Here is a 21,084-nt window from a genome sequence, read left to right as displayed (position 1 = left end):
AAGTTCCTAGAGATTGGTGCACAAGACCATTAAAACGTCACTCACTGCATCTCAGAAATACACAAACTAATGCACGGAGTAAAGCACCAGAACTCTGCAGAATAAGGTATTCTGCCCTATTTTCAATACATTGGTTCATGTATTAACCAATTGGTACAAAAAAATGAATTTTAGAAGATTTTTAAAATACAGACACTTAAAGCAACTAGTAGAGCTCTAAGCAGTAAAGAAAGCAGTTAAGAACAACAATTGCCCTCGGTTCTCATGAAATACTTAAGTTTCTCAGTGGAAGTTTAGCCACAAAAGACTTGACCTATAATCAAGAGGCCCCACGATGATGGCTGAATTTGAAATAGATAGCTGGATATTCCCGAAACAGAAACAGGAACTGCAGGGTGGAGTTTGCTGCAACTGCTGATTATTTCCAAGTGACTGTTATCCGTGACCTAAGGAAAAGTTTCGTTTAGTCCCATCTTTCCTGCAGAACACTAAATATAATTGCTCTCCAGAAAGGTGCAAGCACTGCCATGCCTCCTGTGCACAGACCGAACTGCAAAACAAGACGTAGCAACAAATTTCACACTATCCTGTGGCATTACACGTAGCCCTTTTTCCTCATTATTTTCTTGTCTGGAATTAGCCACAATTCCCCATGTCCTATTGACTGTCGGTGTACATCAGTTACACCTTGGAAAGATGGCTATTTCAGACAACACACAGCTAAAGGAACACGTAATTCTTTCAGCAGTGCAATTCCGTGGAGTAAGATGCACCATGTGAGCATGCAGATATATTAGGTTTGTGTGATCTCGATACCTATCATGAATAAAGCAACTTATTTGGGGTTACAGCAATACAATTTACCAGCTGTAGTTGTTGCTCATTTGGGTTTTATGGGAGTAAATGTTCCCCTCCTCCCCCCTTCCGATACAGGAGTATTTTTTCATCAAGCTGGAAGCCCTTTTAACACCACTGCAGGTAACAAGTCACCAAGTGTCTTTGCTCAGAAATTTTTCATAAACAGATAGTAATAATAAATGCCTGCTTGCACATGTTACGATTTTTTTTTTCTGCATGATCATATTCAGTAATGTCCTGATACCACAGAAAAATCTGGGAAAGATCAGCTTATTGTAGAATGAAGAAAGCAGCATTTAGCCACTCAACCTGAAACATCCTATTACAGATTTAAAAGCACATTACAAATCTGAGCTACCTGAGGAGTTTCCTATTGTTGGTATTTTGGTTCAGATTTATGAACTGAACCTGAGATGACTACATTTAAACATATTATACACTTTAAATAAATAAAAAAACTCTCCCAGGTAAAAAAAAAAAAAAAGCACATTTCACAGATTTTTTTTTCTTTTTCAATGGCAACTATGAACAAATTGATCTTTAAAGAAATGCCACATGACTTTCATATATTTTTATATTTTTCACAGATGCTGATCAACATGTTTTCTGCAGCCCATCGTCTTGTAATAACTTCTTGCTATGGCTGATCCAGGAACCAAAAAGATCTGTGTTTTATACAGTTTTCTTTAAAATTAAAGAGCATGATAATCATTAAACAAAAGCTCTTGGGGAGTGCAGGGTAAAGCGGAAATGAGAGCAAGAATTTGGATACTTTTTAACGTTTCTCTGGGGTCTCTCACAAACTGTTTAGTTTAAGGACAGGATCCCATATGCCCTTCTAAAATGCTGGACCCACAATTATGACATTTGAAAAATCTGCTGATCACAGATGCTTACAATCCTTACTACAATAACCTACACTAAGTCTCCAGACAAGAAAAGTATCATTAGGAAATGCACACAGAAAAATCAAAGAATCCCAGAACCCCTTAACTGCTTTTGTAAATAGTATCTTAACACGAAAATGACTTGGAAACAGAGTATTACTGAACATCTAGAAACAAAATAAATCTAAATAGCACAAATTAGCAGCAGTCTGAATCAGATGCAAAGGGCGGCCCCAGATTCTGGGCAAGATGAACCAGATGCGAGACAAGTCACCCCTTCCTTCCCCTCTGTTCAACAAAAACACCAGAAGGCTAGCGCTCAAAATGAGTGATCCATCAACTACAAAAGAGAACATGTTATAAAATAAATGTTAAAAGCAAAAACCAGAATTCTTAAAACATGGTTTTCTTCAATATCGCTTCTATCAGAAAATGCTTTTTGAATTTCAGACCAAGTATCTATCTTTTAGACAAAATTCACTAGCTGTATAATGCAGGCTCTCATCTTTTTTCCAGCCATCAAGTTACTTTAGAAGCTAACAATGATGTTTCATCAGGGAAGGATTTTGCTGTAGTTTCAGCTGTTTACTACCACTGCAAAAGGGAAAAGGTTACCTGGACAATTTTGACTGGTTAGGATTGTCACAAGTATAAAAGCGTAACGAATTTAACCATTTAATTCAATTTGTTTCTACATTCAACTTGTTTCTCGATAAACAGGTAAAACAAATGAGTATGAAGAAGACAGGTCAGAATTTTAATAGCAGTTCATGAAGATGAATCAATGAATTCATCTGATTTTGGCTGAAAATGAAGATACGGGTGTAGCTTTAAGGGACAGCATCCTTCCCTTCTACTCCTACCCTACACATTCAGACCAACATACAAATATTTAGGTCTCTCATAAAAGAGCACTGAGCCAAATTCATTGTTGAAGTCAGTTAATTGAATTATGTCTTTGCAACAGAACTTTACCATTACATTACCAATTACATTTACCCTCTGGTCCACAATTAGACCTAGCTATTTCTTGTTCAGAGACTGTTTATGTTAAGGAACGATTATTATTTTTACATTCTGTTTAATAAACATGTCACCAATAAACATTTCCATCTCGGAACTGCATTTTATCTTTTTTTTTTTTTAATGTTTAATCTGCAATAACAGATGACAGGGAACAAGTCATTTTTAAGCCATGTATACAGACCATCTCGCCTGGATACTCTTGTGACCTATGCCATGTGCTATATTTTAAGGAGAGACACTGGATTTGAAAATCTGAACACTCTCCATTCATATTTATAATTTAGGTGTCTTTTCTTCAATGGTATTTTCCAAACTATTTATTCTCCATTGTCATATGATACACTAAAGTTTTAGCCCTTGGCTTTTAGCTTCCTTTTAGGCTTCCATTCCATCATATGGCAGCATGACACAGCCAGAAGCTAAGAATAAACAGCTGCATACTGAGCCAGCCACCCAAGATGACAACAAAAAAGCAATGCCTTCTCAGGACTTCAGACAGTGCAGGATCAGCTTGTTACTTTCAACTCAGTCTCCGATACACTGCTTCAGTTATTTTACATGCACACACTTAATTCCACTAAACCAGATTTAGAGATGGCTGTCTTATTCTCATGATGTAGCCTGTGTGTTTAGAACAGCTCTTGAAGTCATTCAGCTCCAGCGATAAAACCACATCCATTTTTTCAACCTATTTCTCCAAATTGTTCAAACGCTGTCTGCTACAAGTATATGCAGAAATTTCGGTTCTAAGTTCACAAACCACTGAGCTATTTGTTATCAAGAAAGCTCCACAAACCTGTGTTTTTAAATATAACTACCCTAAAGAAGCATTTAATTGTTAGTATTAATGCAGCAGGATAAGCCTTCCCGAAACAACTTTGTGTAGAAATCCCAACTCACTTGACCTGCAAACAAATTATTATTCCCAAGGCTTAGAACCTGTTTCAAATTACATAGAGTATGTTACTGGAAGGACTTCAGAAAACCTGGAGGAAAAAAGACATACTAGAGAAACTGGGAAAATATTAGAATGTTGTTAAATTATCCTTAAAAATGGAATTAAGTGTATTTCAACAAGAAGAGCTCACTGATGGAGTTGCCCAATAGTGGTGGAGATACACGTTTTCTGCCTCAACTGCAGAAACATTTCCTTTCCCGGACATTCTCTCAATAGAAACAGAAATACAATAGCAAATAAGATTTTCTTCCATTCATTCCCTCTTCATTAAGAACTAAAAAGAAATAGCCTTAACCTGACTATAGAAACTATTTAACTCATTCCAGCACTCAGATACAAGTGAAGTGCGCTCAGCAACCAGAAAGAAACCAAGGAAAGAGATCACTTAAATGATGTTCCAAGCATCCATCTGTGGGGTGGGTAGCAAGACAAAAGAAGATACAGACAGCAATACCTGTGGAAACTTAATTCAGGAGCTCTCTTGGCTTTCAAGTACATGAATTCAGAAGGATTACTTTTGATATTACTAAAAGCTTAATACTCTTACAATACTAAGACATGTGACGTGTTCTTTTCTTATTCTACTGTAAAAGTGGCTGATGATACACCATGGGTCAGAAGCACAAGTTTGCCAGCCGAGGAGCTGCTAAAGCTCACATCAAATCACAAAGAACCTAACCGTGTGCTCAGCCCATAACAAGGGCTGCGTGAGGACCTGGGGAAATCCCGTCCTCTGCAAGATTCGTGCTCTTCTTGACTCTCACTGCCACAGAGTAAGACCTTTGGGCCCCTGGCCAGGTGGCTTCATTGTATTACCTACAGGTTCAGGACAGCTGGCCGCTCTTACTGTAAATGCAAACTGGACTGTGACTTAATCCATGCAAATCTTTGTAAAGGCAGCAGCATGTTTTAAATGAAGAGTGATAAACTTGAACTGTGAAAAAAAGAACACAAGTTTATTTTAATAAAGCCTTTAGAATATAAAACACAAATTACTCCCATTTATTATCTACTATGTAAAAATGTAAAGGTAGAAGAGAGTGACAGTTAATAAAAACATGCATCTTCCCCGCATACTTGAGATTTCTTTTCCTCTTTTACATAACCTCTGTGTTCCCTTTTAAGTGATGCAGCTTTAAGCATTGGGTACATTCTCCAAACAGTTTTGACGTGTTTCAAACAGTACGATTCTAGGAGCAGAGCTTTGTCGTCTCTTGTGTACATATGCTGTTTGCAAAAGCCTGCCGTACAGATGCAAATTATTAAGATAATGCTGAAAATTTAATAAAACATTGTATGATGATCTTCTGCTTGATGTCCTACAGAACTCTACTGGGATTCAATTAGAAATAGGTAAACGCATTCAAAGACAGGGTCTGGTTCTTTAAGCAAGAGGTTCCTCTGTCAAGTATCTTCATGCTCGTACCCTCATTACTTCAGGCAGCTTCTACAAGTCATAAGATTAATTTTCTCTTCTAATTACCTGTTGGATGTAACAGACAAGCATTTTACAAGTATTTATTAATCTTCTTGGCTTTGATCTAACACACAAGAGCCGTTCCATCTATTCTGCGATTTATTAATTAACATATATAAATATACACTAATCTTTCTTGTAGCTTACAATAGTGCCTCTAAACACAAGAGGTATTTCAGAGGGGGAAAATCCTGGTGAAGTAATTCTAGTTCGTCATTCATACCAAGGAAGTAGCCTACACCACCCCAATCTGCTCAAAATGAGTGGCTTTTTATTTTTAAATATATTCCATAAACACACTAATACATTTTTTTTAAAGCCTTATAGAAGCTTCCCATTTTGTTTAAAAAAGCAGCAGCATTCTGTCAAGGACTGGGAAAGCTGCTGCTTTTTAGAATTACCACGCTTTAAATATCCAAATCTCTGTGTGTTTTTTTGTTTAAACAGATTAACATTAACAAAATTGTACCAAGAGCAATAAACAGGAAGGAGCAAACCACAAGATTCAGGTTTGCACTAAGTTATACTTACTGTACAAGCTCCGAGTCTCAAGCCTCGTCAAGAACAACTGTCTTTGAATGCCCATTGCTCTGGTCTTTACCATACATCAGAACATAGCAAACGTTTATCCTTTCAAGCTTACACCATAATTTCTTGCCAAGTAGAACGTGTTTTGAGAATTCAAACATGTAATTGGACACATTCTTTTAACTCAGCGTCTACTTATTTTTGAGGGGTTTGTGCCAAGTTTTCTGTATTAAGCAATTTGGGCCTTTCTAGTAATTTATGATGCCTCTTTCTATGATGAGCCAGAACTTATTAATGTAAAACCAGAAAAAAAAAAAAAAAGAGCTAACAATGGCAAGAAAGCAGTGTCCTCACTTGACAGGAGCTGGGTGACACGCACTCCAGCAGACCTAGCCCTGGCTCCTCACTTCAGCAACTGCTTGAAGACCATTCCTCAACAACTTTAGCCCACAAGCACGAATCCTGTGCTGAGTCTCAATTTTATGAAAATATGTGCAGCTAAGTCATGAAAGCAAGAATTTGTATTGGAAATCTAACAAGAACAGTAAAGGGAAGTTCTCACCACTAAGTAAAGAATGGGAGATGAAAGGAAACATTGGTTATGTGCTCCAAGGAGAGAAGAATTTCCCCTCTTAACAGCAAAGAAGGGACAGTTGTCTTTCACTATCCCGGCTTTACGAGTAAAAGTAAGGAATTAATTTGAGTGTTGATAGATTAAGGCAAATACCCAGAATTAGCATGAAACTTTTGCTGTTTAATATGTAATGAAAAATGCACAATCCCTTTAAACAAAAGTAAGAAATACACCACGTATTGTTTATACCAAACACAGTCGGGGATGTGAGCCTTTCGCCTGGGAAAACCATCTTCAAAGTAGCAACTGTTTTCCCAGCTGTGAATGCTCCTTCCTGGGAAATTTATTCCTACCATTACAAAAATAATTTTCAAAGGAATGTAAAATTATTCAGCCTAATCTATGCATATCCGTATTTCAGACACTATTTTGTACCTTCTTAGACATGTCTGTTTACAAAAGGCCCGGTATTCTCTATAAACATTATATAGTGTCACAGTGAATTTTACCTCTTAAAATAAATAAATAAATGCATCATTAATTCAATAAAATAATTTGCAGCAACTCTATCAATATTCTGAGTAAGAAGTGTTAGCAGGAAACAAACCTTTCAGTCCCATAAGCAGCTGCCCTCAAAGTTTGTTTTCTTATTCTCTTTTTCCTAATTTGAAAAATACTGCATAGATATTAAGAAAGCGGACAAACCAAGCAGGATCCCACACAGCAAGTCATAAATGCCAAGTGGGTTTATGGCTTCGTAATTTTCTCAGCTATCAAGAGGCCATCCCGCAGAGAGGCAATCAGAAGCCAATGGGCCAGCAAACTAAGCTCTTTGAGGAAGAAAAAAAAAATAAGAATAGAAAAATCAACTGCAAGTAGCCCAAAGAAGAGAAATAGGCCCAACATTTCAATTACAGACCGACCAAACCCAGCAGACTAACAGAAGTGATCTAATATCCATACTGACATTTAACTTCACCATTCTGAGAAAGAAGAGACATTAATTTACCAGAGGTATCAGTTCCAGCAAAATGCTAACTGCTGATGTATCCTGAGACCAAAGGGGGAGGGGGGCAGATGAAAGATAGGGCAAGGATGAACGATTGTGTCATCTTCTCTTCATAATGTGGATAAAACTCTATTTGCATGTTAGAGATGCAAGCAAAACAGTCAAAAACAGTACAAGACAAGATTCTTATTCTAGGAGGTTACGCTAAACAAAATGGAAGCTTTTAGTAAATTATTTTCCTTTTTCAATATATGATGGTTTTATACATATTTCTTAAACAAAAATAAATACATGGGTAATGCTAAAGCATGCAAAACAGGGTTAACTTAGTAAAGCAAAACTATACAAATGCAGAAAGAGCTGATAATCAATTCACAACGCAAACAGTTTCCAAAAAGAAATTTTAATGTATAGAAATGAAGATACAGCAAATACCAGTAGCCAGCTAATCACAAGAACATCCTGTAACATCATGCTAAGTGTTAGCTTCCCAACATCGTTTAGGATGGAAAATACAAGACATGTTATTTTGATGGTTACACGATCAGTTTCCTATTAAAATAAATGTAAAAAGATAGGACTTACAGAGTTTGTTTGCAAATCATCCACAACCCATTACTTCGAAAACAGACTTCAGTATCAATTAGTGGGTTGTCAAAGAAATAAATATATTTCCCAGTTATAGCCTTCCAGTATCTGTGTGATAGGTTTTGTACCATGAATGCTTGGTTTGCATTCATTAAACATTCAAATTACTATCCCAGTTACCTGATTACAAGCGGCATTAGAGATCGTACCAAAGTAGCACTCAACTATTTCACCAAGCTCATGACAAAATATTTTATCTCCACGGCATAAACAGCATGATTTTTATGGGGCTTTCCACTACTACAAGCAAAACAATTTTAGAGAATCATTCTTTGTGGCTTGCTTTGCTCTAGTACTAGTTTAATAACTCCTTATTTTTCTATATAATAATAACCAAAAGGCTGAACAGAGAAACACTTTCCCTAGTAATTTTGCCATTTCCCATTTAGTAAACACAGCTTACTGTTTGGGCACCTGCACACTAGCCCTCTGATTAAAGAAACACTATGAGCTACTTGTTTATTTGCCATTGTTTGTACTATCTGTATGGAATCTCAAAAATTAAATTCCTTTCCCACTGATTTTGCCTTTATCTGGGGAAAATGTTGATTCCTCCTCCTCCAACCATTTGCAATGCTGACGATAACAAGAAACAGGCAAGGGCTCATACTCTAGGAGCATTACCTAAAATACCCGTCAACCACGAACAACGGGATTTGATTTATAAAGACTGACTGGCTCTTACTCAATTTTCCTTGAAGTTACAATGCTGGCTAGACTAAATTGGGAAGGAAGAGGAAATGAATATTGTTTTCTATGGATTAGCAATTTCGAGTCTCTCCTGCTTAATAGATGATCAACTCTGGAAGAATTTTACTGTTCTGCGGAAAGACTGCAGCTCTGAAAACACTGGAGAAACAAGATCTACTGTTAAATTATGAGGTTAAAAGATCCTTTGGTACAGTAAGGTCATTCTCAGTAGAACTCAAATAGCCTTTGTGAACAAAGCAACCACAACATGTTGTTCCTTGCTGACAATGTTGTAAGTGTCAGTACACTGTTTCGATAAGCTTTTGTGGCACTAAGGCAGCTGAAACTTTGAAGGGTGAAGAAATCCATAAACAGAAGCAAGACATGAGTAATTGCAAACAAGCACTTCTAATGCTTTTGTTATTTCAACATGACAGTTAACAATATTGTAAATATTCTTTTCAGAGAACTGAAACAAAATTAATTTGTCACAGACAAGGTCCATCAGAAAGTTCCTACTTAAAAAGCCAGTATTTAACTTCAGACCACCAGTCTAGACAGCACATTTTAAATCTTTTATTTTAATGCCTATCGTATGCGACAATTCAAAAGAATAATCTCCAACTGTAGTAAGGTTTAACATGTGAGTACGTTAGTAAACTACAAAATCATTAAAAAAACTAGCAAAACTGATGTCCAGGCATTTTAAAAAGCAATGTTAAAAACGTGGGTTTTATTGACAAGTAGCTAAATCAAACAGTAACATTAGGGAAATCTGTCAGATAAAAACACAATACAAGTTTAAAAACCTGTATCGTTCAGCTTTACTAGAGCTGTGTGCTTCTAAGATCATTCATGAAAACATTTTTATTGGACTTGAATTGCTCTTTGTTATTTAATGTAAACAATAGAAATCGAGTAGATGAAAATCAATAAAACATCAAGATTACTCAGAAAGGTCAAGTTGTTCCAAGGAAAAACGCTTTAATCTTAGGCTGGTGAGAATTTTTGAAATAAATTCCATAAAAGAATGATCAATGTATACTAAATTCAGTCACTTAAGACACACTTCAACGTGCCTGCCTGCAGCTCTAACAAAATCAATTAGAGATTTACGTTTTCCACTTTGGAGACTAAAAGTGCTGCAGTAAAATAGGAAGAAAGTAAACCACGGGGAAGTAAAGTGATTTAATGAACCACTGAAAACTCTCCGCCACCAAAAGCAGCGTGCTATGCTGCTATCTTTTGACTTATTTCCATCACATATGAGACTTTCACAGAAACTGGAACCTACCCATTCGTGCCTTAAGGCCAAAAAATTGGCTTTAAATCAGCGCATTAAAAGTCAGTCACAGCTTATCAGAAACCAGTTGTCATCCTTCAGGAATTTCTGTAGATCTATCAAAATTTCAGCTTAAAGTAACAAAAATATAAAGAAAATTAGATTGCAGAACAAGCACTCTCAGCAGTTGCCTGAATCTTTGTTCCATCCAAGCCAACTGAGCGCTATTCTCTGCGGCTTCAGAGTTCCTTCTGGTCTTCCCGTACATGTAAAGGAATTTTACCTTTTTTTTCCACTACATTTTCCACACTGTCCTATCATCAAAAGCATTTTAAAACCCAATGCCACTGGGACTTAACTGAGTATTTCACACAAAGCTGAGGGTACGCATGCTGAGTAATAATCATAAACCAGTACACAGCTGACATTCGTTAACTATTCCTGAAGTAAAATAGCTTAAAATCTGCTTAACATTTTTCATCCCCAACAGCCATTTCAAACAAAAAACGTGGTCTACTAACTTATACTTTCCTACTATCAACAGTCACAGTTTATAAAGCTGATGCCAAAAAATGGCTTCTCATAGACCTTATATGGTATTCCCTAAAACTAACACCAGATACATGTTTAAGCCACCCACTGACACCAACATTTATAGTTGTAAGAGCTGTTGTGCCTAGCGGTGTTCCCTAGTAGTATTAAGGAGCCTACTTTCCACTTAATATTTGCTTTTCCTTTCACAGTCCTACAGTCTTAGTGATGAAGGTGAACCAATTTGGGAGTTCTAAGATCTTATCAGTTGATATTAATCGGATAGTCCAAAAAGGCCCTGCTTGCCAGGGGTTTGAAGTCCTCTTGGGATTTTTTCCACTTGTATATAAAACGCCTCAGAACGTCACAGGCAGTAAAATTTTAATTTTGACATTTCAATTTCACACCGTTTTATCCCGGAAAATTACTTCCACACAAATTGAATTACATTTCTGTGGATCTAAGTCCATAACATACAACCAACAAAGGAAATAAGTGTTCCCTCTCACTAAGCTATAAATACAAGATTTTCCATTTTTGCTTTGATATAGACAGAGATGTACTCTTCCCTGACTTTACTTAAGCATATTTCTGCCGAGATATAAACAGCAAGAATTTAGAGTCTCCAAATAGCCACTGCCAATAGATCTGCTTTTGTTATATTGTCTCACAAACTCTAAATGTAACAGCTAGAAACACTTTTACATGAATGCAAAAGCTCTCAGAAAAAAATCAAGTATTCTTGCCAATAAGCTTCAATAAAGTGTAACAGTAAAATAAGAACTACTACTTTTTAGTTACTATCTTCACCGAACTATACATCTCACGATAAATGAGAGCAATACGTACCTTTTACATTTATTTTATGTTAGGTCAGTAAACAAGGAATGCTTTTAAGACCATGGCTTAAAGTCACTCTTACAATTCCTAAGGAAATGAATTTTGCCTTTCATTCTCCAGTTCTCTGTATTATCAAACCACTTGATTCTTTGATCCATGTTTTGCATTAACTTACTGAGAAGACCACTGTTAAGTTGCCCTGCTTTTGTATTGTTTCCTTCAGGGAAAAAAACACTTAGACCTTTAAATTTCCACTTAAGCGATATCTCAATATTACTAATTTCATTCTTATTAATTTATCAAATATTCCTTAATACAGAGACTGCTGACACCTTCTGGCCACTTGACATTCTGACCAAAAATCAGCGGGATTTCCATGAAGAAATCTTTCATGTGCTTCCAACCCCTCAGAATCACATGAAGACTTAAGCTACGCCTATCCTGCCATATGACAGTTGCTTAAAGGCATTTCTTTTCCCTTTCGCTCACATGCTCTCACCCAGCCTCTGCCTTTCACAGAAGCATTCAGAACAGAGACCGTGTACTCTGAATGCTACAACCACATTCAGAAATCAGACACACCTCATGATTTTGGCTGAGTTTATCTTTCCATTTTCACTCTAGGTAGATCATATCTGAGGAATCACTGCACTGAATCTCGTGGTACGTTCAGGTTCGGTGCTGAACACCACAGGTAATACCACAGGTAACTGTTTTGTTGAATTAAGCAGTCAAAGCTGGGATAACCTACCTGCAGGCTCTGTTTCATTTTCTTTGGCTCACTTTCTGATTCCAGCTCTCCCTTTGGGGCCACGCGCTGCTTTAGCTTTTTCCTTTTTTCCTCCTTCATTTCTTTGCTTTGTGTATTCTTTTTTGCCATTCTGGAACAGAATGTTATGCAATTATAAGCTGCCAAAGTGCAACTAGAACCCTATTTATTTATTTATTTATTTATTTTAGATGCCACTACAAAAGTGCAATTAGGACCCTTTTATTTATTTTAAATAATTTTAATTTATTATACATGCCAGAGAAGCATATACTGACAGGCTACCCTATAACCCCAGCATCTCGAGAGTCACATCTGACTGCCTAACCACACCAACACCCGTTAGCGCCGAACCTGGACCAGCTCGGATGAATTTCCCCTCTTCCCTCAGGATCACGCTCCGGTTGCTCCCCACCGGGACCCCACAGCCTCGGTGCCGCCCGCTCCCGAAGCCGGCACGGCCACGCGGCTCCCGCTCTGCCTGCCGGCGGCCGTTACCCTGCCTTTTACACCGGCACGAGGGCGCGGAGAGGCCCACGGATCCTAAAAGATCCCAAAAGATCCCCGCGGATCCCCCTCAGCCCGCCCCGGCCCGGCCGCCCCTCAGCGGCCACGCGAGGAGCGGGTGCACGCGGCCCCCTCACGCACCTCTCACCCACGCTCCCCGCCGCAGCCCACCCCCTCCCTGCCATTGGCTGCAGCAAACGGACCGGGCGCTCTCGGTTGGCGCTCGGAGCTGCCAATCCGGTAACTGTCCAATAGGAAGGCGAGGTGCGGTGTTGCACGCCCGCTCGGAGGGAGCGTGCTGAGGCCGGGCCCGGCCGGCTTTTTTGGTGTGACGTCAGCTCCGCGCGCCGAGGTGGCCCCCCGGGGAGGGCGGTCCCGATGCGGGAGGGAGGCGTGGCCTCAGCGCTAGCCCCGCCCACCGTTGCCGGGGTGACCGTTGCCAGGGCGACGGCCGCCGGGCCCGGGGCCCACCCGAGGCCTACGGGGCCCACCGAGGCCTGCGGGCCCCGCGGTGCTCCCCCACCCCGGCCCTGCCCAAGCCTGGCCCCGGTGGGCGGCCACCCCCGGCGTCCCCCACACAACCCCGCGCTGCCACCCCCCTCATGGGCTAGCACAGGGGCTTTCGGCTCCCCAGGGGGCGGTGTTGCCTGCTTCAGTCAGCAGACCATAACCACTCCGCGTCTGGAGCAGCCCTGTGGGGCTCTGAGGGCAGGGCACAGGCAGCCGCTGAGGTGTGGGTGGGTGAGAAACATCGCCCAGCACATGGGTTCCTGGAAACCTACCGGCTTCCATTTGCTATAAATACTTACCATGTGCACAAACATCTCCCCGGTGATTTAAGGGCAGGAATATTTACTGAAAACAAATGAGTCACCGGAGCATTTTTAAGTAACAGCCTGACACAGGGGTTTCAGCTTCCAAATGCTTTGACCCCAGTAGTTGAGGTGCCAGCAGACGCTGGCAGCAATAACTCAATAGTATTACACATACCCATGTGAAGAGGTAAACCTTTATACTTCTTTCTCCTGTCCAGACTGAGGGAGGTCACAACCATTGCTATGGTACACTATGTACACTAGTACACTATGGGGAACTCATCGCACAGCTGTCAGGACCCACTGCTGCTCCCCCTGTAAACCCTTCCCCACACCAGGACACACAGCACAGTTTGGGAACACATGTCCAGTTGTATTTTGTACAGAAAGATTATAAAAGTCCCATAACTAGCACTGCGTTAGGAGTGGGTTATGGCACTAGAGCACACAAGATAATCGCTAGGTGGTGGTATCTAAAATTAGAGCCATAATTTAGGCTTTTGTTCCAATGTGAATGGGAAAAGCATGTTTTCTGTGCTTAGAGTGCCTTGAATAACAATCGTTTTATTACACATCCTATTGTGACACCCTGTGGTTAAACACAGTATTACAAATACTGCCAAATCACTATTTAGACCACACGATTGCATAAAACGAGGCTAAATGGAACTAGCAGTGGTAATTTGTACCTGCCAACTTCAGACATAGTTTGGCCAACTATGACCTTCCATATAACTTTAATCATTCTCCAAAAAACATGTCAATGTATGAGAAGAAATCACATTGGACAATAGGGAGTAGCACACTTTTTTTTTGTTGTTCCACATTTGCTAGAAATTCTTATCTTTGCCCTTTCAGATAAAGGGTCTACAAGTCAATACGTTGGTCATTTGTGTTATTCCTGTAAGGGACCATAAATCCACATTTTTTTGGATTATGAATGCTCCCTAAGAATTAAGTCTCTTCAAATAGAAATGAGAAGCACACAACAACCTTCGCACAACTGCAGTAGACCCCCAAGGTTGTATAAGCCATATGTGTTAACTGCAATCATGCGCACATCTCTTGCGCTATTATCAAAGATTATTTTTCCCAGGTCAAATAACACAGCATTCTCAGCTACGTAAACTGCTGTTCCTCCCACCTCATGAAAATGAGGTTGGGAACTCAACTGCAGGTGATTCAATAGACTGCAATTACCCATCAGTTAGTCCTAAACCAATACTCCAGCCCACCAGCCCCAGCATGCAGAGGAATGGTTCCAATGACACATGAAATTGAGGTCTTGGCCCCCTGACATCATCAGTAAGCTTTGGCATTTTTCTCACAATTAGTTGGATGAGAGGTCTACTTAGATCACAGCTGAGGAATTAGCATTGTTCATTAACAGCACATATCTATTTCCTCAAGCTACAGTACTTTGGGTCCCAAACTAAGCAGCTGGATGTTCACACAGTTCAAAGAGCTGAGCCTTCAGGTAAGACTGCTGATGAAGACAATAGACATAACAGAAAATGTGTCTTCATTTAAGCCTTTCAGAAAGGGAGCAAGACTAGGCTCCTTTGACGAGGCTGTATTTTGGCCTTATTATGTGGGACAAGGAACAGTTAATAGCTTCTGTTTTCCTTTTTGCCCCAACTGCAAGAAAACACCAATACAAGTCTAGATTTCTACCTTGGGGGCAATAAATTATGAAGAATTATGCTGTGCACGCCTCTGTGAGCACTATCCCTCCTGTGAATTGCTTAGGGAGGGCCTAGAAGGACAGGGTATGGCTTTATAAATCAGTACTTCCAACAACATTCAGAAACCAAGAGACACTGTAGAAAACTGACCTCACATTGATATGTTATTGTCAAGCACAATGCTGCATTGTGCCAGATCATTTCCAAAAGGATTGAGAGCTGTGACGTTAACATGGATCTCAGTCTTTCATCTTATGTTTAAGAACATGTTATATTCAGACTCAGTTTAGCCTTGCATGACCTAAGCAAAACTAGCAGTGTTTCACCCTAATTTTAGTTTTCTGCCTACCACCACCCCCCAGTTTCCTCCAAGTGTTTTTCATAGTAGGGTGATGGTTGGACCAGATGATCTTGAAGGTCTTTTCCAACCTTAATGATTCTATGATTGTATTAAAGCTCCCATTCTAAATACAGAAACAAAAAGTTGGCTTAGAAAGGGTGACAGTTTATTAAACCCGTAAGAGATTATACACAAAAATAAGTTACTTGCATAGAAAAAGTTTAAAGAGCTTCAGACGAGATTAACTCCGAAGTAGGCAGAGGCTTGATCCAGCGTGAAGAGCGTCTATCATCTGCATCTGAAAGACAAAAGAGTAAACTGTAAGAGTCATTCAACTACAACTTGCAGTCACAAGGCAATAAACCATGGCTAGGAAGGACTTGGGCCATTCAGTCAGATTTGCTATGCTTTCTCAGCATTAGAATGAAGCACCAGTTTTCCAAAACTTGACCAAAAGCCTCATCCTAGGCAGGTGGGAGACCAACCTGCTGGTACAATAAACAACTTAATGCCCTAATGCTTGTGTCTACATAGCCATTTTAATCCTCACTGTGTGGAGAAATAAAGATTCGCTTGTGCTGTCAGAAAGCTCTCTGCTATATTCCCAACACTGATCAAAGGTCAACTACAAAGCCTAGAGCAGTTAGATGTATGACAGCAGCACTACCATGCTGTGTTGACATAAGACTATTTTAAACCATCTCATCTTGTTCCACAGCTTATACCTGTTGTGCTGACGGTTCCCATTAGATGGCACTGCAATTGCTTCTGTTGACTTGAAGGCACTTTGAGATGCTCTCATCAGAGCTGCATACCTACAAAGAAATACAACCAGGCTCAGCACCACTTAAGCATGCTTCCAGTAGTCTCACTCTTCCATCCAGTTTAATTATCCACATCTGGCACACAAGTCTTACATTCCTACTGCACAGAGCAAGGAAGGTATGTCTGCCTGCAAGAGATGTTTTATTAAAGTTAAGTTTAAAATCAATACCTTGCCACAGTTTATTCTTGGTTAATTCAAGGCTCTGAGTAGGGTTCTAGTATTTAGATCAAGACCTTAAAAGGTACTTGAATTGGCAAGCGCCTGTTCTCAGGGCTTTTTTTTTTTTTGAAAGAGCATGCTATCAAATTAAGTAAGCTTGGAAGAATTTTAGGAAAGCATTTGACAAGCAGCTTTTTTTCCCCCTTGGCTCAGGCTTTCAGAAGTTAGGTCCAAGATTCAGAGAGCAAATTATGTCTATTTTATTGAAGTGACCAGTAGTATACAGAATTCCTGATCTGCCTGAGCTCCCCACCAAGTCCTGAAGCTTCAGCTTAATCTCAAAGTACCACAACTACAGCTTACCCAGCCTTGGAGATGGGGTGGCTGCTCCCTTTACAGTCATGGTCCAGAGGATGCCGATGCTTTATGCAGAAATTACCATTGCACTGTTCACAAACTACCTTCATCATCTCTTTTCTTTTGCAGCCTGGCTTTAAGCACTTGTTTGTGAAGATCTAGAAAACACAGGAAACTACATTAGCAATACCTGGTTGCTTTCTGAGATCAGCTTCCAAGCAGCGACCAGGCTGAAGCATGAATGCTCAAGCGCTCTCAGAATGAAAAAGAAACAGAACAAGCTTCTATACATTCTGCTGTCAGAAAATGAAGCTTCACAAGCATCAGGCAAACAGATTTCAACAGCAGTTTTCTCACCTTCTCCTTTTGCTGTGCTGGATTGTATTTGCAGTCCTTATCCATGTGGGCTCCAACCACGACATCTGGTATTTCCCCCTTCTGTACTGGGACAGGTGCATTACAGAGTGGACACACCGGAACCTGCACATTCTGAGAACACACCACACAGATTAGAAGTCTGACCCAGTTACTGTTCTGCCCTTCCCCTTTTCTTAGCCATGGGTAATGATAGTATATTTACAAGTGCTTTATGTTCTACTCATTTACTAATGCTCTTAAAGATGTCCTTCAGGAAGGAAACTGTGTATTTGTATCCAAAAAGCCCAAAGTGCTATGCCAAATAAGTTTGTACCAACATATTCAATAAACTCACTTTAAATGTGATTGTAGGCTTCCTGAAACTGTAGTCTTGAACACTACACAGCCCAAGTATTAGCTACTGATTAATATTCAGCCCCATTTTTCCTATTTATTTATCCTGTAGTTTCATGCTTGCTGTCTTGCAGCTCAAAAGAATATGGGCTGCAGAAAGTTTTAGGCCACACTACATTAAAGTATAAAGCACCCCTCTTTGGGAAGGTACAGAATAAGTGAAAGAAACTAGAATCCAGCAGTAGTAAGCTCAGAAATGTTGTCCCATTGCAGCTGAATTTCAGCTGTATTATTAGCTTATCTTGTGGTTCTCCCAACTGCTTTTATTGAAACCACAGGTCAAGTTTCAGAGCAGCCTTTCTGCATGACTTAGCAATTCTGCAGTGTCAATTACCGACTCATGTACAGGAACTTACTTTCTTGTAGGCAGAGCCACACTTGTGGTCATCATAACGGATATGGTCTTTGCAGAAGACTTCCCCACATGCATCACATTTCAGAGGAAGGAAGTCTGGGTAAGGAATAAAAACAGAAAACAGATTTGTATACAGCAGAGCTAACAGCTTTACAGCGCACTTACTGAAAACAAATAAATTCTAAAGCAAATCATTATTTTGGTGCAGTCACAACCCAGGTAACTCTAGGAAGAAGATGCATTTTTTCATAAACACTGAAAAACAAAAGTTAAGACTGAAAACTTTTCCCTCTTTTCCCCCCGTGCTACACCAACACAAACCATCGATACCTCAGGAGCTCCTAGAACACTGAAACTTTTCAAGAGGCATTAGCCAGAAGCTTGGGGTTGAAGTACAAAACCAAAACCCTGCCACAAAAGATATTTTCCCTCAAACACAAAAGCTCCGTAGGCTTATTAACAACACACCAGCATGAAATGCTACAGCCTTCACTATTACTCTCCCACGGGATCTATTTAGGAGGTGCTACGGAAGAAGCCCTAGCGTCTGGTACTAACCAGCGCACCCCAATACAGAACCCAGCTCATCGAGAAGGGGACGGGGGACCCCCCGGCTCTCACCCAGCCTCCTGCAGGCGCGCTCGGCGCAGTGCCGCCCCAGCCCCGGCAGCTCCATGCCCGCCCGCCTGGGGCCGGCCCCGCCGCCTTTATGCCTTCCTGCTGACTCAGCCCCCGCCCGCTGCTGAGTCACGCTCCCGCCCGCCCCGGCCCCCGCCGATGACGTCACGGCGGGGAGAGCCAATGGGGCCCCCGGGCCGCCGGCGCCGGCTGCTGCGCGCGCTAAGGGGGCGGCCAATCGGAGGGCGGGGGTGGGGATGTGCTGAGTCATGGGGAGGGGTGGTGGGGCGGGGCGGGGCTTGGGGACTGAGATTGGGGATTGGGGATTGAGATTGGGGATTGAGATTGGGGATTGAGATTGGGGATTGAGATTGGGGATTGAGATTGGGGATAGGGATGAGGGTTGGGATTGGCATTGAGATTGGGGATGGAGATTAGGGATAGGGATGGGGATAGGGATAGAGATGAGGGTTGGGATTGAGATTGGGGATGGGGATAGGGATTAGGGATAGGGAGGGGGATTAGAGATTGGGATTGGGGAGGGGGATTAGGAATGGGGATAGGAATAAGAGTTGGGATGGGGATTGGGGATAGGGATGGGCATTGGCAATAGAGATTGGGGATTGGCAATAGAGATTGGGGATTTGGGATAGGGATGGGGATTAGGAATGTAGATTGGGGATAGGGATTGGGATTAGGAATGTAGATTGGGGATAGGGATTGGGATTAGGAATGGAGATTGGGGATAGGGATGGGGATGAGGGTTGTGATTGGAATGGGGGATAAGGATGAGGGTTGAGATTGGGGCTGCGGTTGGGGTTGGGTTTAGTGCTGGCGGTGGGAAGGAGTGTTTTTTGTCCCAGCAGGCTGATACTCGGGACCCTACTGTAGGATTTCAGCACACACTAACTGGTTTGGGTGGACGAGCATCGGCTGCAGCAGGGGTTTGCATGAGTCAGCTGATGAAAAGTCCCTCAGCTGGCCTCTGCTCCAAAGCAGTCACCTCGCTTCAAGGAAAGCTGATCCGACAGGCAGCAGGAGACTGAGGCGTGGTTTAGAAACGCTGACCTTTCCCCTACCCGTTGGCTGTGTGTAATAAAGTTTACCTCATGCGATGGAGGGAGGCCTATTGACTTAACGACACTCGTGACCAGATTGAGAAATGACGGAGCGTTGTCCCACCTCTGCTCTCCCCAGAGAACACATGGCTGTCCCATGTACACGGCTCGGATGCGGAGTGGAGCTGGGAGATGGACGAGGAGCTCTGGGAAGGTGTGTGGACAGACTGAAACGGCCAATTTGTGCTTGGGAACAGCAGGTGCCACTCACCTGTCCTCCATGTCACCGTGCCATGTGGCGTTTGTGGCGAGGTAGCGGCTCAGGTGGCAGCGCTGTGAAAGGCAACGCTGGAGCAAGGGGCCGAGTCCTGTCCCTCCGCCTGGTATGGCTACAGGAGCACAGACGTGGGGGACTGACAGGAGAAGAGACCTTGAGTCGTTAAAGTCAAGCATCCCTTGAACACACGAATATTTCATGTAATTCCCTTCAGGAACAAACCAAACCTAGTGTTAGCTCCTTATTCCCATCAGAAGGCTGTCCTACCTCGCTGATCTCATGATAAAAACACATCTTCCAAGTTTCCGTTTTAAAAGTTTCCCTGGCCATCGGCAGTGTTGTCCTTGACTTTGTGTAGTTTCTTCTCTCCTCACCCCGTCTGGGTAAACAGCACTTGAAAAAATATCCAAATACAAACAACAATGGGAAGTCCAGCCATGTAAGGAACTTCAAGACTTTTGCTCCTCTATACTTTTATACGTCAGCACCATTATACATCAGCACCATTACACTATTATAGAATACTCCAGAACTTGGGAAGCGCAAAGAAAATCACGTGCTCTGCTGAGCTTGGTGTCCGGTTTTTCTTACGTGCCCAGTGCCCGAGAGGACTGGGACCCCAGTGATCTCCTAAAGCAGTGGGGTGAGCTAGGCAGGAGGAAGAGGAAGGTATCTATGCTGGCTGGTGGGCTCACGGTGCTCTGCAGCCCGGGGAACCGCTGCCAAAGGGATCATGTCTTATGGTGGGGAAGGAGTCGTCCGTACGGATGACAACAGAAACAGCTATGCACAGATTAGATACTCCTAAGGAAGACGGCAAATCCCGAGTCCGGAAACCCATACAGCACAGGCAGCCATCTTAACAGAAATGAGGATTAGAAATTAGCTGAGGTCTTTAGTGATATTTTTAGAAGTTTGTTCGTGACAGGTTAGGCTGCTGAGAACCAGAGGAATGTGCCCAAGGCCGCACTGCTCAGGAAGGGATCACGCAGAGCGGCGTGTGGTTAGAGGCTGGCCGGCTCAGCGACAAGGCCGATAGCTGGGTTAGAAGTGGTTAGTGGAGATTTAGCGAGGGAAATTGCTTGAGAAGCAGAATTTGATTATGGGCAGCCAATGTGTATTTGTGAAAGGAGCACTACGTGTAACTTGCTGGCGACTGGGGGAGGTCTTGTTCCGTGGCATGTGGATTTTGTACAGCCTGATCCCCAAAGGGAAGGCCTGGCCTTCACCACTGCTGCG

At 41.6% G+C, this 21,084-nt stretch overlaps 2 protein-coding genes across 8 annotated transcripts in view; both read right to left on the bottom strand.

The window, feature by feature from the left end:
* C15H7orf50 (chromosome 15 C7orf50 homolog) overlaps positions 1–13,234 on the bottom strand; it is a 129,567-nt gene extending 116,333 nt beyond the window's left edge. Inside the window, exons 1-2 of one of the 4 annotated variants that reach the window (XM_048063622.2) lie at positions 12,726–13,234; positions 12,060–12,189 (exon numbers count right to left, since the gene is read on the bottom strand). In XM_048063622.2, coding sequence (XP_047919579.2) covers positions 12,060–12,189; positions 12,726–12,769 — 174 coding nt within the window. In that variant the 5' untranslated portion in view covers positions 12,770–13,234. The other 3 variants (XM_066977475.1, XM_048063628.2, XM_066977480.1) reach the window with 3 other exon arrangements.
* A 2,334-nt stretch (positions 13,235–15,568) lies between these two features.
* On the bottom strand, positions 15,569–18,660 carry ZFAND2A (zinc finger AN1-type containing 2A). 4 transcript variants are annotated; one of them, XR_007163338.2, is made up of 7 exons: positions 18,451–18,598; positions 17,894–17,988; positions 17,124–17,255; positions 16,773–16,924; positions 16,342–16,376; positions 16,150–16,239; positions 15,569–15,722 (listed from the first exon to the last, which is right to left on the bottom strand). XR_007163338.2 is itself a non-coding variant. In XM_013176828.3 (6 exons), the coding sequence occupies exons 1-6, from the start codon at positions 18,566–18,568 to the stop codon at positions 15,713–15,715; spliced, it is 534 nt and encodes a 177-aa protein (XP_013032282.2). In that variant the 5' UTR covers positions 18,569–18,660; the 3' UTR covers positions 15,569–15,712. The 4 variants fall into 4 exon arrangements, 3 of the variants coding, with proteins under 3 accessions (XP_013032282.2, XP_047919686.1, XP_047919705.1); XM_013176828.3 differs by lacking the exon at positions 16,342–16,376 and having other exon boundaries at positions 18,514–18,660; XM_048063729.2 differs by lacking the exon at positions 16,342–16,376 and having other exon boundaries at positions 18,451–18,583.
* Positions 18,661–21,084: the final 2,424 nt, after the last annotated feature.

The sequence above is a fragment of the Anser cygnoides genome, chromosome 15 (genome assembly GCF_040182565.1).
Source record: "Anser cygnoides isolate HZ-2024a breed goose chromosome 15, Taihu_goose_T2T_genome, whole genome shotgun sequence".
NCBI lineage: Eukaryota > Metazoa > Chordata > Aves > Anseriformes > Anatidae > Anser > Anser cygnoides.
This window is presented reverse-complemented; position numbering and strand designations above follow the sequence as displayed.

Coding starts and splice junctions, on each gene's coding strand:
- ZFAND2A (XM_048063729.2), bottom strand. CDS start 18,568: ATGGAGCTGCCGGGGCTGGGGCGGCACTGCGCCGAGCGCGCCTGCAGG. Junction 17,256..17,893: donor GTGGCTCTGCCTACAAGAAA/GTAAGTTCCTGT, acceptor GTGTGTTCTCAG/AATGTGCAGGTTCCGGTGTG. Junction 16,240..16,772: donor CACCCCATCTCCAAGGCTGG/GTAAGCTGTAGT, acceptor ATTTCTTTGTAG/GTATGCAGCTCTGATGAGAG.